The following is a 24,545-nucleotide window of genomic DNA, read 5'->3' as shown; positions in this document are numbered from 1 at the left end:
TAATGCACTTTTGATGATCATTTTCAGCATGTCTGGCAGCGGTAGACGGATTAATGCGAACGTTGCTCGGCTTCAACATGTTCCATGCAAACTGATATATTTATGCCGTGGACCTCATTGATTGTGTGAAAGCCTTGTAAATAAATAAACTTACTGGTCAATGTACACATACAAGGAATTTCTTCTCTGACTCTAACCCATCCAGGAGTGACAGGTTAGAGTCAGTGAGCAGTTGTTCACTGAAGTCACCTCAGTCATGGACATAGAGGGGATCTGAACCAGTGACCTCCGCCGCCACAAAGCTGCTTCTTTATTCATTACCTGCGTACACTGTTAACACAGAAATAACATACGAGGCACATACAGTGAAAATTAGTTTATTGATGCTGTATGTACCAAGAATCACTTCTTAGATTTAGGTTGATAAAAGAGACTTCTCCTGCAGTCCAACATGTCGTATTCAATACAGAACATGGAGTCATGCTCACAAAGAAGAAAGGAAGCACTTGGGTCGGCTGTGAACTCTCACTGTTCAGCCTCACATTCATACGCCACGCTGCTCCTGACTCACACAAGTCCTTGTCACAGACTCGTCCCGCCGTCCAGGTGTAGCAGACCTGCGTGCCGTGTGTATTTACATGGAGCATCATGGTACCGTCTCAGCGACACAGAGGCAGTCGGGGACAGCAGAGCAGCGTTCACCTTGTCCCTACTTGATTCGTTTGCTGCTTTTCATTCAGCAAAAAGCGATGCTCTAGCTATTCTACTTAGTAGAAAAATGTAGATAGTATAAAATGAATTATGGTACTTAAGTAAAAAAAAAAAAAGATATGCAGTTAATAGGCACATGTATAAAACTCATTTATACATTTAAAACCTTGTCGCCCATTGAAGCTTAAAAGACAAATATAGTGCTTTTATCTCATCTGTACAATAACCGCTCCTGTCAAGAGTTGAAGATGGAAACATGGATATCATATAAGCAAAAATATAAAATGCAAGAAGAGCAGTATACATTTGACTTCCATAGGTAAAGTGTGCATGATCTGCAAAAACTATGTTATATCTGTATACAGACTTTAATAATAATTAGAGCTTCTAGCTTTTTAGTGGTAAAAAAATGTTAGGATATCTTTTTGGTCACATACCCAACTTTTTGACATTCCCCGTATTTTAGATAAAATGGTTGAAGCTGAAGTTTGATAAAGTGTTTGGGAGAAAACAAGAGAAGTTACATTTATGCACATAAATCACAACTGGCCCACCAGTCAGCACAGAAGTACTGGCACAGTCAAATGTTTCTTAGGGTTCTGCACGGTGATGAGATTTGAATGAATTCATATAACGGAGAGCTGCTACCTCAGCAGACTGAGTCACTAGCAGGTGGCGGTTTCCCGCTGCGTCGGCCCTCTTTCTCCTTTTTCTCTCTCTGCTTCTCCAGCTTCTCCTGGGCCTTACGCATGTCCTTCAGCTTTTTCTTGATAGTCGAACGGTCACTCTGACTTGACACACCAAGCACCTGAGTCGAGAGAAATGTACAGATTTAGAGAACAAATAATTCAAGACAAATAAAAGTATAGAGATATATTTTCAGAAGGTGGATTTAGCACACTACAGGGACATTTAATAAATAATCTGACTTATTTATTAGATATATAAACTGTTGCCATTGCACGAGTGACGAGGCGAATCTAAAGGCTGAAAAATCCAGCTGATTAATGGATTTGTCAAAGTGCAGCTTCAGAGTTTATTTTAAAAAGTCATCTAGAGTCACATGGAGGTAAAACTGTTGTATCAAATGGGTAGAAAACGTGTAACTTCAATCAAAGACTTTTTAATCATCTTTTGTTGTGTGTGTGTATCAAAAAACCTTCCGGCCACAAGGTGGCAGTCACACATGACAAACATAAAACCTCTGATTTAATTCACACAGAATTATAATTTCTAAGCGCTGTGCTTCTTTTTTTTTTTTTTTTACCTTCAACTTGTCACTGTCCAACTGCAAGAGCTGCTGGCCGTCCACTCCCTTAGCTGTGAACTCAGGTGTGTACTGATCCATATTCATGCCCATCAACCAGTGACAGACCTGCTGATTAGTCCACTCAGAGACGGGCCGGTTCTGCCACTGATACTCTTTTCCTGTGGCTACTGGTTCATCATCTAGAGTCTAGAGAGAAAACGGGTATTACAAACACACATTAGTAAAATACTGTTGTTTTTGTTTATGCACTGCCATGTTTTTCTTTTTGTCTGAAAGTCTGTGCAGTATACCAGTTGTTGGTGTTCATTGTCCAATTGTTTTTTGTCATGTCTTGTACTAAAAAGACTATTATTAATGTGTAGAGCATGAAAACATACATTATAAATATATAGTTGACATATAAGTAGTTCATGTCTTCCAGGAATGTAAATATAATGCCATGGTCTGCCTGTTTAGCGACAGGATTTTATCTGAAACTATAACCCAGTTAAAGGTTAGAGCTCTGGATGGACCTAAATAAAAGAGCCAACTACAGTATGTGTTGAAGAGACAGAAAGGACACGTAGCACAAGTTCTGCTGAGACACAATCCCCAAGATAGCGCTAAGAAAATGGACGTGCAGTGACAGCAAAAATATCATAAAATCATCACTCATGAAGAACTAACAACAATGTCAGAAAAAGAAACAGATGACGAGACGTTACTGAGCAGCCAGCAGAGCAGTCGACGTTGTTCTAGGATCTGCCAAAGCTTGCAAAACACATAAAGAACTGGTTCCCACAGAGGCAAAAGTGCAACTATTAACATCACAGATGACTTCAGAAAAGCTAAGCCACAAGACTAGTTGTAATACAAAACAAAATGGCTTCAGCACACACATGCAGCTCTCTTATATTCCCTCGCCATTCATGAATAAATCTGCGCTATGAAAGGAGGAGGGGGGGGGGGGGGGGGGGGGACTCAAAGAGCATGCTTGAGAATGTCCCCTTTCAGCTGTATCAAGGCGTCCCACACAGCTTTTGTGACTGCGCAACAAGGAGAGCACTCACCTCGCTGGAAGAGAAGATTAAAGTGTGCGAGCGCCCAGACAGATTGGGTTCAGCGACTAACCCAGAGATGTCTGAACTGGGACTGGCAGCGTTAGAATCATCTATGACTGAAAAACTCTGGAACAAGTGGAAACAAGGAACGTGGTTTACTACAGCAACACATCACCAAACAGCACTGCTACACTAGGAGGGCAAACAGACATTTAGTGACACGTGTGAGGGTTAATCGTGGTGCGTGCACCACAACGACTGAAGTTATACTAATAAATTACTAAACGTGACAGCTACTATCCCGATCATTGATTATGACCAGTGCTTGATCTTCAGTATGTGGAAAGAAGCGTGAAGCATCCACTATGTCGCACAGCATTTAAGCTAACCAGTCCACCACCAAAGCAACAACTACAATCGACAACTATAGCAACTAACACTACGAACGCAAATCAAAGAAATTAAACCCAAAATTCAGGTATGGGGTAATGTTTTCACAAGTGGGCGGCAGGTTAATGGTAACGTTCATTAAGTGATAATTTACACATGAAATGCAGTCTCAGAGTTTTAATACAGGAAATTATTACTGAGACGTGCAGGTTGTTACTCCAGCTTTTCTTACGATCGCGTGCAGTTTGTCATAGTGTGAAAGTCACAGTAGAACAGGTCGCACAAGATCTCAGCAGCCTCACAAATTTCTGATTAGTCGGTGAAGCAAGCAGCTATTTTTGCCTTTATCTGTTTCTTCTTTTACAAGTAAGACTTTCTCAACACAGATGGAAGGAAAAATAGGTAACATTAGTTTAATAAAACACTACCACATACCTACTACAAAAGACATTTAATTATTTACAGGATGCATTGAAGGTGAGCAATAACAAATCCAGCAAATTGGTTTGTTAGTAATTCTCTACTGTGTCGTCTAAAATCAAAGGTGAGACAAGAACTTATATACTGTACCAAATCTAATGAGCGACTGAATAAAGAGGACCAGGAGAGATTTGTCTGTTTGAAAGAGACATGGTTCAGAAAGACGTATATTCAGGCAGCAAAGCACTGACAAAATAATATGAAGCACAGTGTAACAGAACTAAAATCATTTTCTGAGTAGTCCCTTCTGCTTGGTTCCGTCTCTTGAACTTGAAACAGTATTGTGAAAACAGCGGCCCTACCGCAGCCTGTGTGACAGTTAACTTTTTACTAGGTGCACTTGATGTGTCATTATTTGCAAACTGACTGAAAAGCCACCAAATCCTTCCCTGCTATGTCTCTTTGATGGATTTAGAAAGTCTACATTTCATACCTTATTCTTGCGATCCTGGCTTTGCTCACTGCTGCTCTCATTCGCAACGTATGGCAGGCTGCTGCTGGAAGAGGAGGGCTCTCTGTCTCTGTCTCTGTCCCTGTCTTTGTCTCCAAACCAGGAGAACGGCATACAGGTGGGGATGGAAGTCATCGAGTCTGCAGGGGACAGGTTCCCCCCAGATTCCTCCAGTAACTCTGCAGACCCCCTGGATATTAGGTACAGTTATAAAATATGAATGTGTAGCACACAATATGTTACATAAAAGAAGGAAACGACGAGCAATGATCCGAGACAAAACAAGCCGTCAGTTTAAAGAGTTTGAATCAAGAATAAGGAAAGCCATTTGTGTGTACTCCAGTAAGAACAATCCTGTAAATACTGCAGGTTATATCTTTGTAAATGTATGACCTTGTTACTGAAGCAATAATATGCTTTCCATTAACAACTCATTAGATTTTTTTGCTGCAGCACATCTAGTGATATTTACAGGACTGTACTGCATATAGCAATATACAAACAACAAATGTGTTAACATTACAACAAGGCCCTAAAGTCCAAACTCATACATAACTACAGCTAATGAGGTACCTGCTGTCCAAAGATGCTCTCATCGCTTCCTTGTCATGTTTTTTCCCCTTGCCACCTGACTTCCGGAGGCCCCTGTTTTGATCATCCGTAACATTCATTCAGTTAAATAGATGTGAACTTTGACAGAAGACATATCGACTAGTGTGGTTAAGTTTACTTGCCCAAAGTCTGGAAATCGTCGTTTGGGTTTTCCTGCCGATGAAGGCTCATTTAGCTCCTCTGTAAGGAAAGAATGATTTTCACTATTATCAGTCACACTAACAATGTAACGGACTGTACTGGTATTCCAGTTATCACCTACAGGCCTTGCATACCTTTGAGCTCTTTGCCCTTGCCTTTGGACTCCCGCTTTTTGACATTGCGCATGAAGCCAGTGGGAGAGTGTGATGAAGAGTTTTGCTTTGGTGGGGACAAAGAGGGGCTTCCACTGCTTTCAACACTCTCCCCATGTGACGGAGATAAAGACGGGCTACTGGAAAGATCGGCCTTACTCCTGGGTCCGTCTTTAGTCTCTCCTGGATCATTTTTCTGTCCGTTCCCGGGATAGCAGACGGGCACTGGGAGGGACAGGCTCTCCTGGATGGAACTCCTCCTCCTGGGAGATTCCTGCTCCTCCTGCTCGTCCTCTTCATCAGTTTCCTGAAGGGACCAAGCTAATTATTTACAAGGACAATGCAAGGAAGAGGGGGAAAAATCTATTTATATAATAGAACGTTCTGGTCCTGACTTCTGATTGGCTGTTTTTGGTGCATTATTGTTAGTAAAAGAAAACAATCAAGGATGTTCCCCATTGTATTATAAAACTTGTGGAGTCCTATAGCTGGCAGGCATCTAGCCACCTCTGAGATGGCAGGCTGAGCGTAAATGTTCCTTGGTTTCAAGCTTCATGTAGGACTTTATACCCAATGTCAGCTGGCTAACTGTCCAGTTCTATTATACTCAGAAAACCTGGTGTGTTTTTTTTTTTTTTTTTTATGGTGCAGTAAACCAGGTAATTTAATATATCAGCAGTTCACAGCAGACCTGAGACTGACTCAAAGCCACGGCAAGGCCCTCCTTCAGCTTGTTCCGAGATGGAGGCTGACGCTTGGCCTTCTGAGCCAGCAGGCCTTTTGCTCTATGTGCACTGGTGTCCAAGCGCTCAGTCTCAGGGACCAGCTCACTCCAGTCTTCTTCTACATCAAGGAAACAATGAATGCACACCGAATGAATGAAACGGTAACGCAGGTTCAATGATTTACAAGACTCACCCCAGTTTACAATGTGCACTTGTAAATGTTTTACAGATCATAATGAAACTGTGACGTGTGTACTTGGTTTTAAATTTAATATTAATAACCCTCAGTACCTTGCAGTGAGTCAACGGATTGTGTGTTGGTGACCGAGCCTTGGCTGCTTAGTCTCTTTGCAGAAGACTCCTGACCCGTAGGACATTCAGCAACTGAAGACTCTCTGGACTCCAGGACAGCTATCTGTGGACAAGACAATAACATCCCTTTTAGTGTCCCTAGCAGGCCTGCTGGTGTAAAACCTCTTATCTTGTGAGTTGGATAATTACCCTGTTCTGCAAGCTCTCCAGCTGTTCCATGTACCACTTCTCTTTTTCATCTAGATTCTTTTTCAGCTCCTCCTCCTTCTTCACAAAATCTATCTCTCTGGGGAGGAAACAAGGAAATGTATTCCCATCAGGCTTATAACTTGTAAACATGTTCAGATTGTTCCGATTATCACTGAACCACATAATACCGTGTAGTTTAGTATATATGTGGAATGTAAGCATTTCCAAAAAAACTCAAAATAACTAAAATTATTCGCCACCTCCACATGTACTTGACCCGATTAGTTAAAACTGTATACTGACCCCATATAGCCTAACCCCGTCCCATGACCCCATAACCTAACGGCATCAGTGGAATCTAGTGATGGGAATAACGGCGTTAAAATAAACGTATAAGTGATGATGATTGGCTAAGGCAGAGTAAGATTTAATGGTAAGCCAATCAGAGGTAGGGCAGTGTTCAGTTGGGCGGGTGTTGTTTACACACAAACGTATCACACAAGCGATCGGAGATAGACTCCAGCAATGGCGAGTTCGGAGCATTCAGAGGTAAAGTTGACGTTTTCAAGGTGGAAGTGTAGGCACTACTTTAACCTCACTGAGGCAAGAATGTACACGTGAAGTTACCAACTCAGTTACTTTTTGGGAGAAGTAAATAATAACTATAACTAATTATTTTTTTAAAGTAACGTGCCCAACACTGGTGCTATCACATAAAAAGCACATTCACATATGATAAATTGTTAGACATCATTTGCTCTAATTTACTCAGAGTAAGATTCCGTTATTATTTCATCTATTCAAAACGGTTCACTTGTATTTGCAGTTGTGTAGTTTTTATTTTATCCATCATTATTAATTTCTCAGCAAAATAATTTTCCCTGAACATTTGAATAATCTGATTTGTATACACAAATTTAAATGTACTGATCCTTCCAACAGTGAAGTGTTGTCAAACTCACTTCTGCTGGTAGTCCTTGAGCAGCTTCTTGGCCTTGTTGTACTTCTTGTCGAGGGTCTCATACTGGGCCTGAGTCTCAGCTAACTGTTCGTTCACACTTTTGCACAGAGCCTGGGTTTCCTGCCAGTAATTCTCCAACTTCAGGATCTTTTCGTTGTTGTCCTCGATCTTTTGCTCCAGTGCCGACTCCCTGGCTTCCCACAACGATTTGTCCTCTTCTGACACCCTTAGCTGCACAGACATGACATGTTACTTACAACTACATCACACATTTTTACCTATGTTTAGTGTGACCATATTTTCTTCAACAAACTTCTGAAAGTGTATCAAAACAAAGTGTATATAGACAAGATGGAGTCTTGCTATAAATTTAAATGTACAGCCTTTCTCTTTCATGTTACATGTACGTCTTCATCACACCTGTTCTTTCAGTTGATTTATCTCAGCTGCGGCAATGCTGTGTTTGAGCTGCAGCTATGGGGGAAAATAGAAATATTTTGTTACATATCGTTTTATTAATTATCTAAACAAAACACTGAAACAAAGATTTAAAAAAACAATAAAATTGATTTGTGATACCTCTTTGAACCTGAAGGCCATCTGAGAGCTGTCCATGTCAGATGGCATAAAGTAGGTCTCTGAATCAGGCAGCTCATACACCTCCACGTTCCGCCCTGGAGAGAAATTTGAGCCCAGAATCCTTTCCTCCACTCCATCCTCCTCCTCCTCCTCCTCCTCCTCCTCCTCCTCCTCCTCATAACGCTCCTCCTGAAGTATGATATCACACATGACCTCATATATTGCAAACACCAACACACCCTCCGTGCCCAGGATCACAATCTTGATGTGTCAACAACACTCCCAAGGTTCACCACAGTCTGGAAGGAACATTGTAACCAATAGATCATATCCTAACATCAGTAGGCCGGTCAACATGAGACGCTGAAGACGTCTAGCCACACATGTCTGCAGCAAGAAATAATCAGGCTATCAACACACTCTCACAAAACCACTAGAATCCACATCCTCAATGAGAATTATGCTTTTTTCCTTCGTATTTTTCTGCTCCAGTAAATCCTGCATATAATCTCTCTCACTGGCTCTATCACAGAAGCAAAGGCTTGTGGCTGCTTGAACTTCGGAAAGCAAACATTTCACAACTCTGGCAGACAGATGGCAGCTGAATGAACACTTTCCAACACGGCAGAATAGTGACACATGGCTTACTCACAGCCAGCTGCTCATTTCCTGAGTGGGGTTGGACTTGGGCGTGGCAAAAGGGTTAATGCTGTGTTCATGTCGTATTAGCATTACATGTTGCAGAGCTGTATAACTGTTCTGTTCCTCAAGCCTCTGATCTATTGATTTTGGGGATGCTCACAAGACATTAGAAATGTAAACGTTTCCACCTTTCTTAAATTCCACATAACTTTAATACAGTATTGCTATGAGCAATGAGTGAAGGACATAATGACCAGACGACATACCTCCTCTGTCGAGTGTTCATAGGGGTCATCCAGGTGGTGTCGCTGCTCCTGCTGGTTCTTCTCCTGCTCTAGCGTCTCGCTAATGAGGCGGGCTACCTCACTCTGTGTTCCTGGCTTCTCCCGACCAATCAGGAATCTGTTTATTTATTTTATTTTATTTGTTAGCGTGCCATATAGTGTTATATTTTACATGATGCTTCTAAATAATAGACTGACTAACTTCCGTTGGGCTTTTCTCACCCACTGTGGAAAATGCAAATTTTGGGATTCACAGACCTGGCGCTGACATGTGTGGGTGTATAATTTCCCTATGTAAAAATCCATTTTTTTTTTTTCCACCACTGTGATATAACAGAGGTTCATTCTTGTTACCAGCAACACTTTTTCAACATGGTTATTGTTGGGGGTCGACATGGCGGAACTGACCTCACTGTGCCTTTGGTGTTCTTTAGGACTGTAGCAGCAAACAGTTGGGTGACTCCCACCAAACTGATACCATCCACCTCAACTATCTGATCATTCACCTGTATGCTGGAGAGACAGAAGATAGTCATTACATTTAGCATTTCGACCGAAGGATTATGCACCTCTCGCAGCACAGTAATAGAACTAAACCAAAAATGTCTGTGAAACAGACGCAAGACTATTTTCTTTAGCCTCTCTGTGAAGTTATAAATACATATTTTTTTGTGTCACTTGGGGACGTTGAATTCCTGTTGTGTGACATCAAAACCAGTTGTGGCATAATGTACACAGAGTGTGTGCCACGCTTCTGGTGTATACAAAACATTACGAGTGACTGGGACCGTCTTGAGACTGAAGTCTGAGGTGTTGGGTTACGGCACTTAACTCACCGTCCATCTTTCTCAGCTGCTCCTTGCTCCGTTATGGTTTTCACAAAAATGCCAAGCTTTTCCAGACCCTGGTCAGCTCCCACTCCCATTCCAATGATACTGATACCTAGCCCGTTGTCTCCTGGATTCAAAGAAATTATTTAGATTTTTAAGAGTAGAAGGGAAGAACCACATACAAACAAGCTGAATTCCACTTTTATGTCGTAAATACTTGTTACAATAAGATTAACCTCAGTATGAGTGAAATGTTCATGTTTTTATCATTTGACAGGGTTGATTGACAAATGTGGGTAATACATAGTCACAACCATAATTGACCTTTGGCTAAGCCCCGCCCTAGAATGTAGATTGACCAATCACAGCTCCCACAGGGGTCCGACATTTTTCCACAGCGCTCCATTGACTTTAACGCAGGCGTCTCATATTTTGGGTCTCGGCAGGCTATACTGTCGATATATATCCAGCATCCAGGGTATGGATAAGCCCAATGATGTGCGCGCAAAACCCTGTGGAGCTAACCAAAACATCACCGTTACAGCTTAAGTTGCATAGTTGTTGATACGCTAGCACACGCTGAAGAAATACAACGTTATACGTGCGTAACGTTAGTCTGTTTGCTTCGTAATAACGATTATAGAAGTGAATAGAGACGTACCCAGCTTTGCATGAACAGTGTTGCTCCTTGATATTGTCAGTCCCAGCCTCCGTCTCGATTAATAGGATATGCCGTGTTCATTTTTTGACTGTGACCGGTATGCTTTTGCCTCTATTTGGATGCCTTGTTGTTCGTTGCGTTTCACTCGTATGTCCTGAATATAGCCTTCGAACGCACATTGCAGCCCCCTTTTGCCTACTTCTATCGGACACTTTATTTGCTGCTTTATAAAAGTTTGACAAAAGTTCAGCAGGAAGAGCTGTCACAGCATAAGCCATGTTGATACCAGAGCCTTATAGATAACCAGAAAACCACAGCCCAGAAGAGAATGTCGGACGTAGCAACAGTAACTAAGGGGGGCGGGGCTTAGCCAAAGGCGAATTGTAAACATTGTTCATTTTCTTTAATGGAATTTTACCCGTCACACAGAAATCTGCCTAAAGGTTGAAGCTCACCTTTCTCTATTTCCACAGGGAACACATCCATCTTCTCCACTCTCTTCTCAAGCTCATACTCTGCAGATGCTGCGACCGGGTCAACATCATCGTTACGTCGGTCATATTCCTCGTTGGAGAAGGTGCTGAAGACCTGCAGTAGTCAAAACATCACAAAATATCAATGTCAAATATCCAAAAGCGATGTCCTCACCAGGTAGTTAAGAATATGACACCACTCTGTGCTGAGTGGTGTGAAATCACCGTCACTTTTGACTTGACACATTTTTGATTTGGCTGACAGTGAAAGGAGAAGCTGCATTTCAGTCATACTTTTTATCATCAGTACATTGTTGACTACTGTCATTTAAATTTTCTTTGTCTCACAACTGTGTCTGACAGAACACGTGAAGCCTCTAAATCTTTACCTACTGTGGGATATTCACATTTTGTGTAGGGGTAAATAAACGCGACTAAAGCAAAGGAGGCAGAAAATATACCTCTGCAGAACTTTCATGAGCGTTTTAATGAGTTGAGAACTTTGCAGGCAGACTTTGCAAGAACTGGATGCGTCCCAGAGGCTCTTTCCTGGTTGCAATTATGAAGCACACAAACGCATTACAGCAGAACATGAGCAGCATGGAAAGTAGGGCACAGCTGGGGAGAGCTCTAAGCAGTGAAATGTCCAAAAGATCAATATATTTGGAGGTGACAAGTGGTGTCATCAGCAAAGTAAAAAAAATGAAATCAGAACAAAAAACAATCCCTTATCCTTCAGTCAACAAGTATTACCAAGTGCTCATAACCAGCCTCATGGGTTATCAGATAAAAACAAAAAAACAAAACAGTGCAATTAGCACTGACAGTAACAAGCAGAAATGGTATCCATAATCTACTCAGGGTTGAGCTGAAGTGAGCATAAAATGGACTAGGGATTACCATCTGTGGTGAGTCAGTCACTACAATGTTCAGTCTGTGTTAAGACAATGTCCCAGTTTTGTTTCCAGGAAGAAAAAGAGAGAGATGAAGAACACAGGCACATTTCTTTCATCTATTACAGACATAAAATCATAGATCAGTCCAGCAGACTTCATCAGGGGCCAGTACCATACACCTCCTACTTGGTCATTATCTGGCCTTATCATGATTGTGCACGCATCAATGTTAGAAAAATGCCTCATACAAGTGTCACTGACTGATTTAATAACAAGTGTTTTTTTTACATTTCATCCGCAATGTGCCTTTAAGTGGTAAACCGTACCTTTTAATGAATAACAGGCTTATTTCATTTCATGACGGAGCAGAACAGAAAGGAGCCGCGGGCAGAAAACGAAATAAAGAGAAAGAATGCAGTGATATTTGTTTTTGAACTTCTGCTGAACTCCGATCCTTTCCCATGGAGGAGTTGTGCGACACGGGAGCACACGGAAAGGCTGCCGTAGAAGAAGAAAGCAGGAAAATCTTGGTGGTTATCTCGATTACTGGTTTGTTTTGGAAGGAGGCAGAAAAAAGAGGAAGTGACTGGTCTGGCATTCACACAGACCACTGAGAATCATCTATGAGGGGCCATACATGATCAATATGAACCTTAGAGCGCAGCAGCCAAGCTACGTGGTTTCAAACCGTTTTTGCTAATTTCTAGGAAAATAATTGTACTTATTTAACCCATTCAGGCTTAAACACTCTTCTGTAAACCGCCTCTCAAAACCTGAGGTTTTTCAGAATATGTCAACACTAAAACCTTAATTTCTCAGGCTCTGTAGCAGACAAAAACATGAGATAAAAAGCATTTGACAGCTTACTTCTTTGGCTTTCAACTTGACTGACTTGCCAGGGCATAATCTTCAAATGCATTTTTTTTTAAAAATCAATAAACACCAAACATTTTTAAAATTTTGAAAATCAGTAAAGATCTATTTTTCCAATTACTTCGTCAATATCACTTCCTTCACTTGAGTCAGCCGTGACGGATCGCTAGCACGGTGTTTAAAATTTTCGACCAAAACATACTCCACGTGTAGGTTTATTTCGACCAATCACAAAGCGTTTTATTAGTCACATGAGTTTAAAAAAAATCCCTAAGCATCTCTGTCACTCACCCCAAGAATATTTCAGCCAATCACAGTGCATATAATTGGCCATGTGCCTCGAAAAAGACGACAACGCTCAAAATGACGCGTTTGCCGGTCTTAATGGGTTAAGTGTGTTCTCTAAAAGCCACTCATGAAAGTCATCAAGTTAAGTCAGATGAGTGAGGTAGTACAAACCAGGAGCCAGGCAATGGTGTGTCCAATCAAGCCTTACAAATGCTTGCACTCCTGGCAAGGACATGTGCATGAATTGTGACAGAAGCTCCAGCTATATTTCAACCAAAGTATCACTATTTAATGGGGGAATGGTTTGAGAATTTTCGAAAACGAAACACGTGATGTAGTATTTGCTCTACTTTGCTCTTTTTTCTGATCACACTGTCAAATCTCTCATAATCCCAGCTGTATCTAACAAGTGATCTGCACAATGAAAATTAGTCACCAATCGCCAGCGTGTTACTGCAACTCAGTGAACTCTGCAGAAAACGTAACGACACACATAATCTGGCTTACTCATCTTGAAAATATGAGGCCGCTCTAGTGTGTTGTAACAAGAGTCTTTAATATCTGACATAAATCTTTGTCCGCTCCGTCACAGGTATTGAGTGGTGCCCCCACACAGCTCCCACTGTTTGGAGCACAGGAATGCAGAACCTGGTTCAATGACCTGAAAACAAGAGACCGACGACCAAGTAAGTGATGTAATCAAGTAAACATTTATACTAAGGGCATCAAGAACCCGTTCAGATCATTGCAGCGTGTCAAGACTTGAGGAAACAGCCACAAACAAGCTCCTTCTCCCCTTGTCTTTCCGTCTCCTCGCTGTGTAGACCTTTGGACGAAACCCAGAACAGTGCAGAAAGCAAGTTTCCAGAATAACTCGCAGCCAATCTGCCAAAATGAATAACTGCAGTCCTTGTCTGTTTTACAACTCCCCACTGATTATGACTTACATTCATCAAAGTGGATGATTTGAGTTATTAATGTATTGATTTAGTATTCTTTGCAGGTACCCCACTCAAGGAGTTCCCCAGATTAACTGAAGGAAGATTAGACAGCGATTATGCACACTACTGCAGCTCTGTAGTCTTGACAGGAATGCTATTCACGGGGCCTCGGCCCTCAGTCGGTCCAAGTGAGTCCTCTGTTCCAGACGCGTCTCCTTCTCTTTACGCTGGACTGAGCGTATTGCCATAGGTTTAACATTTATTACCCCAGCCCATCCCCCAAAATCTTATATTTTCTTTAGGTTTCACCTTTAGCACACGAAAAAAATGAAGGCCCATCCACAAAATATTAAAACATTTTTAATTAACCTAGAAGCAATTAAATATTACAACCCCAAATCAATTATATAGCAGAGCTGCTTTATACAGTTCAAAATTGAGTGACAAAATTAGAACAGATGAAAATTTCAAGGACAAAAAAAACCATTTATTTTTATTTATTTTTTTAATTTAGACTGGTAATTAACAACCAGAAATGTAAATCAGCAGCATATAGGGAGCCCCCCTGTACCCTGGGCTGTGTCATTATCTTAGAAGCAGCCTGGCTTCAACCCCCCGACCCTCCCCTGGTCTCCAGTGTCCGACTCTCTGGTTGCCATGGACTCCTAGGCCTTTATCAAACAATGTTCTGTTCTTTGCTGAAACCTAATCAGTAAACTACTGTCTTCTTCTTTGCAAGAAAAACAGAAACTGGATCACAGAAACACGGTGAGATACGGCTCACACTCATTTTCATTTAAGGTCCAGAACATGCATGGTGTAACATGCACATGTAACTTTCTTTGAGTACTGGGGGTACTGTGATAGAGATCAGTAGACAGTTATGCTGCCCCTCATCATGTTACCCTTTCTTCCTAAACACCACATCTTCAACAAAATGCTCGGGCTTCTCATCCATCCTCTACAACTGTAGTAGTCTGTGCTCTCTCTCTCTCTCTCTGTGTGCTTACATGCACAGATGCGCACATGCCTAAACTGAAACCCTTTCCCCCCACATAACAGAGAATACCAGTGTGGGAAATGAGTCAGCAGCTGCGAGGAAAAGCAAACCAGAGAAATCTCTTGCCAGTGCAAAAAAAAATGAGGGCTGACCACTGAATTAGGGAGCTTATAATGTAGGCGGGCCTACAAGAAGACAACAAATCAAAACATGCTGTGAGACTGAGCTGGGGCAGGGGTAGGGGCAGCCTGGCGCAGATCACAGGGTAATTAGGACCAGTTTTAGATCCGAGGTAAACACACGGGGAAAGAGACCACAATATATACTTACCACTTCCTGTAATGCGTATGCCTAAAGTGATTAACACTCTGCAAAATTCACAGCGACTGACTGCTACTGACACAACAAAGTTTATCGTCTTCCTTTGAACTTCATGCTGCCAGAGTTACAGTAGGAAGAGGAGGAGTCAGAAAAGGGCAGAGCGCCACAATGGAATCACATTTCCAAAAGGAGTGCAAACAAACAGGTTGGACAGGTTTGTTTATAAATAGCTGACAAAAGCCACTGCGTCCTGCGAAGGGCTGCTAAAACCTTACTGTCAACTTTCTGTGAAAACACACACAGCCTCTGCTAATGCGTGTGTCTCTAATCACATAGTGGGTCCGTTTCAAAGCAATCACAATCAGCCCAAGATTCATACCATGCCAGGATGTTTAATGAACAGCATTGAGCTGACAGCATTAGTATTCTGCCCCGTCTAGCTGGACCGTCACCCACTAGTCCAGGTGGCTGGAGGAAACTCAGATCCTCTCTGCTGGCTGAACGAGGGTGGAGCCATGTCAGACGCATTCCTCAGCAGAAGACCCATCTTAGTTAGGAAATGGAAAGCATAACACTACGGGATGGGTTCATAGCAGAGGGCAGTATTCAAATGTGCTTTTTTTCCTCTAACCATGTTGAACACAGAAAGAACAGACGGAGCTCTGCCCTGCTGAAATGATATCCAAGTTTACGTAATTTACCAAGAGCTGCAAAATGCACTTCTGCCAAGATACCGCAGGCTCCACCTCCCTCCATCTCAGAAAACGTGCTCTTCCTGACACAGGTGAAATGGTACAGATACAAAACAAAAGCTTTACTGCGAGCGTATGGGAAGCCGGACAGGGCAACGGGGAGGTATACGCCTGCACAGAAACAAAAGTGGAGAGCGAGTAATGTAATTATCAACAGCGCCAACAAGGAAAGATGACAGAATGATTTCTGAACTGTAGAAACCTTCACCACACCCTGCGTGTTTGAGAAGGGACATTGTGCCGGTGGTACCTCGTCGTGTACAAAGCAGCAGGTGCAGGTTCAAAACATGTTTAGGTCAAGGTTAACACATTTTTGACTTCCACTCCAGATGACTCACAACAACCTATTTAAATATAGTGCATAACTGTGTCTTTGTCACAGTCAAGCAGGTAACACAACTACAGCAGGGAGCGTTGATCACTGAATAACTCTTTCATACTATAAGATTCACAAAGGAAAGTGAGCTCCAGTAGACGGATGAAAAGCTTTTTCTCCGTGACAGGGGCAAGCCTGGACACACTAACATTACAACACCTGCCTCACAGTTACAAAGGAAATAAATCCTTCTCTATAAAAAAACAGGGATATAATTTAAAGCGGCGGTGCAATGTTTATACCGATCACACAGCCAGGGGGGTATCACAAACTTAAATACTGATGCAACAGCAGCATTTAAATGCCCTGCTAAGGCGTGACTGCATGGTACCATATTTGCAGAAGAATGTTTTTACGAACTATGACGTGTAAAACGAGTGCAGAGCCATTTTCAACGTGATGAATTATTTAATTTTTTCCTTTCTATATTGCATCTTGTATCGTAAATAAACTAAATGCATCTGGTAATCATAAACATTAGCTAGCTGAGGCTCTACTGCCTCACAATCCGTCTTCATCCAAGTTTCTCTTTTCAACTGTGATAAGGGCGATACATGTTGAAGCTGAACGTCTCCTTTCCTCCACAAAGAGGACCTTTCTTCCACACAGGACACCTATTCTGTCGAGAAGACTTGAGTTCCCCCAGGGACCTAATCCCGTTGTGAGCCAAGAGCACAAAGCACTTCCTCTCCCAGTCAGCTACGACTCAAGTGTGTTCAGTGCCAGCGCCAGCTCTGACTAGCAGACTGTGGAGAATGATGGAGTGCTAGCGGGACGCTTTGGTCAGTCGGGCCGCAGGTAGAAAAGTTGGCTCGGGGACATTTGTGAGACTTAATTGTCTAACACCCCTACCAGCTGACCTTGACCCCATAGTCTTAATCCTGGTGCATATCAAATCTCTTTCCAGTCAGTCCATTGCAGGCACACATTAATGCAATTATATAAAAAGGTAGCTGGAAAGTATATATATCCTTTACTTTCCTACGAAAATCCTTATAAAACAAAAGTAATGTTGTCATCGGTTTTGGAGTTGGACAATAGCCTAATGCAAAATGTTGAAATTGGAGATAAAATATTGTAAACCAATGCGAAACCTGGGGTGCATCCGAATACCCATACTAACGTACTGTTCAGTAGGCGAGACGCAATACGTCACAGTAGTAGTACGTCCGAATTCTTAGTAGACATCGACTAGTAGGCGGAAAATACCCGGATGGCCTACTACCTCCACAGCATACAACGGTAGCTCACTACGCTATCCCACAATTCAGCGGGAGCCCGCTAAGCGTAGAAGAAGAAGACGAGCCGCCGGGGAAAATCAAATCAGACAAAATGGCTGAGACCGTTGTGACAGCTACAGCTACGACAACCCAAGTTTATTAATGTAAGTATATTAGGATAAATGTTGAGTTTAAAATGTTGGTTGTTTTTCGAAAATACTTCTCCGAGGTGGCTTTAAAATTTCGCGGCATCCGTCGGTGTGCGTCATATGTGTCGGCGTCACACGTAAACATCCGGGGTCAAAGGACAGGCAAGATGGCTGCCCAGTACGTCCCAATTGACCTTTGGCTAAGCCCCGCCCCCCTTAGTTACTGTTGCTACGTCCGACATTCTCTTCTGGGCTGTGGTTTTCTGGTTATCTATAAGGCTCTGGTATCAATATCAAGGAGCAACACTGTTCATGCAAAGCTGGGTACGTCTCTATTCACTTCTATAATCGTTATTACGAAGCAAACAGACTAACGTTACGCACGTATAACGTTGTATTTCTTCAGCGTGTGCTAGCGTATCAACAACTATGCAACTTAAGCTGTAACGGTGATGTTTTGGTTAGCTCCACGGGGTTTTGCGCGCACATCATTGGGCTTATCCATACCCTGGATGCTGGATATATACCGACAGTATAGCCTGCCGAGACCGAAAATATGAGACGCCTGCGTTAAAGTCAATGGAGCGCTGTGGAAAAAGTGTCGGACCCCTGTGGGAGCTCTCTTGGCTGTGATTGGTCAATCTACATTCTAGGGCGGGGCTTAGCCAAAGGTCAATTGACGGTTGAGTAGTACGTTCTAACCGACGTTAGTATGGACTGACTATTTGGACGCAGCCCTGGTCTCCAAAACCAACGACAACATTATGAAAATCTTTGACATAACTAATAATTATTGAATTAAATCTAATTGACTCTGGACTGTGAATCTGAATCAAATTAATTCAGGAAATCAGTAGCAATACCTAGTACCAATACTAGCTAATACCGCTTTCAGTCTAACTACATCCTACATTTGTGGACACCACTGTCACACATAATTAGGTTCATGTTTGTGCTTTGTTTTCCCATGCAAACCTGGGATCACAGGGTGTACAATTATAAATAAAACATAAATAAAACTTTACCATTTCCCCTCACAGCTGTTATGAACAGTGTGTGAACTGCCACAACGAGGAGTCTAGCGTTCTGCTGTGATATGCGACTGTAAGACTGTCAAGCTTCACTCTGGGTGGATGATCCACACACTGCTGCTGTTTGTGTCCCCTCCACTCCAGGTCAGCTTCCGATCCCCTCTCCCAGGACCCCCTGCCAGGATGACTGGGACAGGGAGGGGGATCCACGCCCTGAGATAACAGCAAATTTTAAGGCCTGTATAAACACGGAGCTGCCCACAAGCTGAGTGGAATGCACTGGAGTGATTTGTTTTCCCCGTTTTAGCAAAATGTTGATTAGATATGGTGATGGTGGAGTGTCAGTGGATGAAGTTGGCGCTTCTGCTTACACCCCACCCCCTAAAACACCTACTGCCAGTGTTTAATGATAATGTGCGGCAACAGCAAAGGATTACACCAGATGGAAAACAAAACTGCAAACCTGGATGATGCATGAAATACATTTTATGGATCTTTTGATACGAGACTAAAAGGTTTATTTATTTATCCGTAACTCCAAATTTCTGAAATAATGCTATCTTTCAACAATCTCGAAGAAGGTAAAAGTCTAGGAGGGTAAAATTATTCATTGCTTATAATGGCGACACCTTTTTGTAAGGACTAATGGGGCGTTCTATTTGTCCACCGAACTCGTTTTCCGAGTCGTTTTCCCGAGTTACGAACCGGAAGTTGCAAATAGAACGCCGCCCGAGGTCGTATACACAGGTCGTCAACTCGTCGAGGCTCAGAGGACCCCGAGTTCAGTTTCCAAGATGGCTACCAGGAGCATCACACGCAGTAAACGTTGTGGTTTTCTACTATTTTAAGCACTTTTGTCTTTGTTGTAACCAAATGTAGAAGTCGTACACGTAGCAGTGTATACCTAATAGGCATGTCGCTTCAGCTAAATGCCGCTTAATAAGTTATTTTGTGGCTTGTGCAGTTTAAATTGGCTAGAGACGCTCCATGCTGCTATGACAACAATGCCGAGTCTTGAGCAGAAAGCGGGGCGCTAGCCGATCGTTAACGTTAATCAAAACGGAATATTCAGATATCAAACTGTGAAATATGTTCGTGTAACATGTAGTGAACAAACACTATAAATGTTACGAACCGTCCAAACCGCCTAGCGCAACCAAGCACATGGAACCACACTGATGAACTAGCGCAACAGCGACTTTCCTGGAGGCGTCCGTCTTTTCTCCGACCTCTCGTAAACAGAGCGCAAAAACCCGCTGTAACTTGTTTTCCGACACGGATGTGACGTCGCTCCCGAGTTGCAAGTCGCACTATAACTGCAACATCCCCTGCTGAACTCAGATTAAGCAATATTAGTCCTCTCAATAATAAACATGAATGAATTCAGAAAGAAAGAATGAGTTTTCTGCTCTAATGTTAAAAGATTGATGTCTTTCTAAATCAGTGGATTATAAAAAAGGGGAATTCTCCAATTAGTAATAAGATAGCTTTGCCATGGTTTATACAATTCCTTAATTACTTATTAAGTTTGCTGGCCTGAAGTGAAAAGTCCCTTATGAGTCACAGTTCATGATGACAGGGGAACCTCTTTAACTGAGTAAAGTACCCATACAGTTCACTGACTCAGAGGTGGTCATGACTTCTTACTGTACAGTCTAAAGCTTCTCATGTGACTACCTCACTGCGGCTCTTGCTGCTCAGCTGTGGCCCCGCTCTCACAGACTCTTATGCAAAGTCAACATTATTTCTAAAAATACCACAAACAACAGCTCCAAACTTCTCCCCCCGTCTCTCACAGGATTAAGGAGGTGAGGCTGTCGAACCGTTCGCGCCTCCCCGGTCATTAGGATTCAATAAACCATAGTTTGGATATTCTGAACGGTGTCAAGGCTTCAGTGATGATACAGTGCAGCAGCTGTGACATCAACATGCCTGACAACAGCATTCATTCTCAGGTTCCACTAATCTAGTCGTGTGTCTGCAAGAAACACCCAGGGCAGACGCGACTGCTGAGTCAGTGGCTCACAAGGAAAGTGCTGTGGATTTGTTTTAGGTGTTTCAGCTGTGCAACAGTGCTTCAGACGTAAACAGCGGAAAACACTTACCAGAATGGGATCTGTGGAGAACTTGATTTTCCTCCTTAGGGGGGGCTCATCCTCATCTGACAGACCGGGGGCCTCGTAACAGTCATCGTATTCCCTGTCCTCCTCCTCGTCTTCCTCTTCCTCCTCCTCCTCCTCTTCCCTGAGGACCTGGTCTACATCCCTGTCATCCACAAATGCTGCGTTCTCAATACCGTACACCACTGGCGAGGCTCTATCCTGTGTGCTCTGGCCCACCTGCTCCTCCGGCTCACCCTCCTCCTCTGCTACCTCATCATCTTCATCACGAGCGTCTCCACCACCCTGGCTCACAACTACACTCTCCTGCTGCTGTCTCTTTTCGTTCAACCCAAATTCCTTGTTATCTTCCAGGTATCTACCTTCACCCACAGTCTCTGCTAACCTTTGTGCCACTCTTGTGTCATCTTTTGATGTGAGCTTATGAGCGGGGTTACAGTTCTGTTGTTCTGGTGGAACGGTTCTTTTCAGGTCGGGTCGTGGTTCTTTGGTGCGTTGCACCTTCTGCTCTTCAAACACATTATCTTCAGCGTTATCATCCTCGTTTTCCTCACTCTCTGAGGACTCGTTCTGAACCACGACCAGCTCCGCCCGTACCATGCTCACCCCTCTAGAGTCCACTGATGAAGTCTTGGTGGGTGGCTTGTCCCCGGCAGGACTGTGCACCACGCTGTCATCATTCTTGGTTTGTTCAGCGTTTTTCGACCTGATGGCGTTCTGAAAGCCACCAGCTGATGGGAGCGGCTGCTCCACATCCCTTGGGGGTGGACTACGTGGCTTGCCGCCAACAAATGTTGCACTAAATCCATCACCAGATGATGAGGAAGACTTGTGGCCATGGTTTACTGGGGCGGCTTGCTCTGGTGACAGGGTTTTGAACGTGGCATCCGTTGTCAAAGACGCAGGTTTGGATGCTGCGTTGGTAACCTGAAACGTCGGTTTAAGTCCTGAACTATACCCCGAAGACACTGGTTTGTTGTCTTTATTTTTGTTAGTGGCATCGGTTAGAAGTGAGGGGTCCATGGCTTCTTTGACAGGAGAAGCTGGTTTGTGAAAACTGTCCCTTGTTGGAGAGGTAGGCAGTATGTGCTCAGTGGTACTGTGTTGTTTAGCAGAGACCCTTCCTCCTTTTGCAGCAGCAGCAGCAGTGTTGTTGTCTTCATAGTCATTCTCAACCATATAATTCTCCAACCTCTTTGACATGGGCCCTGCATTCAGCGACACTCTCTGCCTTTTCTCGCCATCAGCCTTCTCATCTGGTTGATTTTTAACCGCTGACGTAGGCGTTTGCTCTGATTGGACAGTGGTCTCTGAGGATCCCGACACTCTCCTTGTGCTTTTCCCCTCATCAGAGGCACTTCCGAGGGACAAGCGATTTACTACTCTGTTTGGAGATGGCTTCTCAGCTACAGGCTGCTCTTTGCTGGCCCTTTCAAAGAGCTTTCTGGTGACGGAAAACTTCTCTGCCAAAGCCACTTTGTCGATCTCAACATCTTCCCCCTTGGGTGTTTTATCTAAATTGTGTGATTCTGGACTTGTAGCAGTGTTGGCGTTACTTCTGTGAGCGCTGACTGGAAACTGCACCTTTGGTGGGGACACTGCGGGCACATCGGATTTTAAAGTGACTTTCCCTTCTTGGCTCTCCTGTTGCTGACCATCCATCTGCAGGAATATATTCTTTATCTTGTTCACTCTGGTCCCAAAAGGCCTTCCCCGCGAATCCTCCCTGTTGTCACTGGATCCATTTGCACACGTTTTGGAGGCCCCTTCGGATTTTGGCCCATCAAAGGTGCATTTAATGGCGTGGAAGTCAGACTTGTACGCGTTTCTGTGAGGGGATGCACTTCGAAGGTTCCTCTCGCCTCCTTTGTTTTCCGCTTTGAGCATTTTTGCTTGTTTATAGCTGCAGCCCAATTCTAAAAAAAGCCGGATTTGGTGTGGGTAACAGTGTTTGTAGATTAACTATTATCCCCCTACGACTTTACACAGCCGCTGCCATGGGTCCGGCGGAGCTTCTCGGGAGCACTGTTGTCTCAACTAAACACACACAGCGAAGTCATCTAAAGAAGGAAACGAAAAGCAAACTATGTCAACAGAGAGGCAGTATTACATAAAAATCTTTAAAATAAAGTTAATTATTTAAAAATAGCTAACAATCAAACTGTAAGTACAGTGTACCGTAGCTACAGGTAGAACATGCGACAGTTGCTAGCAACTTAGAATGTTAACGTTAAGGTCGCGTGCACAGCCGTTTGTATGCATTTGAATAGTTGTCCGAACCCTCGCCGACGCTTACGTTGAAACGGTTTACCTCGAATTAACCTCAAAGTTACTTTAACTATTAACTTCTTTTGAACTTAATTCAACCCGTCAGTAATTATTTGTGTTCCGTTTACTCCAAACACAGATAAAAGGGCGAAACAAAGTTCAGCTCAGTGGGCCAACAGTTCAATAAGCCCGAACGTTAGTGTCTCAGCCTCAACAATTCATTGTGGCATTTGAAGTACCGAGTCTTTGAAAATGTTAAGACTAGCCCAGCACACGACAACGCACAAAGGTAAGCAACTTTCCAAGCCCCTCACCTCGTAGTTGCTTCATCGTGTTAGACGCCGAAAAATCGCCCCCGCGTCTCAGTTTTACAGTATCAAACTTGTCCCTTCTTCTTGCTCACCGCCATCATTCCCCGCTCCAGCGGCGCTTTCCTGCCTGCCTCCTCTCTGCACTTCCAGACCTGCCGCGGGCTGCGCGCGCACACCCCCGTCCTGTCTGTCTGTGCGCCGCGACCGACGGCGAGTGCGGAGCGAGTGGTCGGGAGCGCGCACACATTCCAGGACTGTAACCCACCACTCCGCTCCACCCTCCCTCCATTTCTCCACAGCACGGCTCAGAGACACGAGGAGTTGTAGGAGAAAGGCGTGGGAAAGAGCTTAGCGTATATCAGACCTCTGCACGGACAAAGGTCCGCACCTAGACTGCGAAAACAACCCACCAGAGATCATTTACACTGCGAGTGTTCTGCAACCAAAGCAAAAAGGGTTTCAGCAGCTAGACAGGGTCTTTAACCTGTCTTTTTCACTTGTATGTATTTATTATTTTTTTTTTTTAATCTTTTTCTTTCTTCTTTACACTTCTTTGGTTCACTTTGGTGGCTTTATAAATACAATGGAACTGGATCGGATTGGACTGGATTAACCTTCCCACTGTATGCAATGATCCCACTGAGTGATTAGGTTAACATTAAGTTCAGATTTCTTGTCACAACAGAAGTACTACTCAGACTTCAATAAAGTTGTAAAACCCGACAAAGCCAGGTGATATTATCAGGGTTTTCTTGGCTTAAGCGTTAAAATCCGCATCATAAGACGGAAGTGGGATGAAAAGAAATGAAAGGAAAAAAAGATGTTACTGAGTTGTAAATGATACGATGTACTCTTTCTGTTGCTTGTATCTTGGCCTTACTTCTTCAATTTTGATTTAATCATTTCTTTTCTGGTCAAATTTCTGGAAGTTCAACCCCAAATTGCTCGAGCACCCGGCAATTTCCTTATAATGTAACCCTGTCATTAATTTACAGGGAGTAGACTTGTCTACGACTGACTTACCAACTGGACAAACAGCCAAAGGGCCCCAAAACCCCAGGGGCTCCAGATCAGTGGGTTGTGGTTGAATACACAC

At 43.2% G+C, this 24,545-nt stretch overlaps 1 protein-coding gene across 2 annotated transcripts; it reads right to left on the bottom strand.

Moving 5' to 3' along the window:
- Positions 1 to 51: 51 nt before the first annotated feature.
- On the bottom strand, positions 52 to 23,612 carry ppp1r9ala (protein phosphatase 1 regulatory subunit 9A-like A). 2 transcript variants are annotated; one of them, XM_084544154.1, is made up of 19 exons: positions 23,453 to 23,612; positions 20,856 to 22,930; positions 10,886 to 11,018; positions 9,776 to 9,896; positions 9,348 to 9,452; positions 8,922 to 9,057; positions 8,014 to 8,202; positions 7,855 to 7,908; positions 7,436 to 7,665; positions 6,474 to 6,570; positions 6,264 to 6,387; positions 5,939 to 6,090; positions 5,230 to 5,554; positions 5,077 to 5,134; positions 4,916 to 4,987; positions 4,325 to 4,532; positions 3,031 to 3,147; positions 1,979 to 2,167; positions 52 to 1,519 (listed from the first exon to the last, which is right to left on the bottom strand). In XM_084544154.1, exons 2-19 carry the CDS (start codon positions 22,755 to 22,757, stop codon positions 1,361 to 1,363), a joined length of 4,371 nt encoding a protein of 1,456 aa, XP_084400280.1. In that variant the 5' UTR covers positions 22,758 to 22,930; positions 23,453 to 23,612; the 3' UTR covers positions 52 to 1,360. The 2 variants fall into 2 exon arrangements, with proteins under 2 accessions (XP_084400280.1, XP_084400281.1); XM_084544155.1 differs by lacking the exon at positions 3,031 to 3,147.
- Positions 23,613 to 24,545: the final 933 nt, after the last annotated feature.

The sequence above is a fragment of the Chelon labrosus genome (assembly GCF_963514085.1).
Source record: "Chelon labrosus genome assembly, chromosome: 5".
Classification (NCBI taxonomy): domain Eukaryota; kingdom Metazoa; phylum Chordata; class Actinopteri; order Mugiliformes; family Mugilidae; genus Chelon; species Chelon labrosus.
Note: the sequence above shows the minus strand (reverse complement) of the source record. Positions and strands in the feature narration are given on the sequence as shown.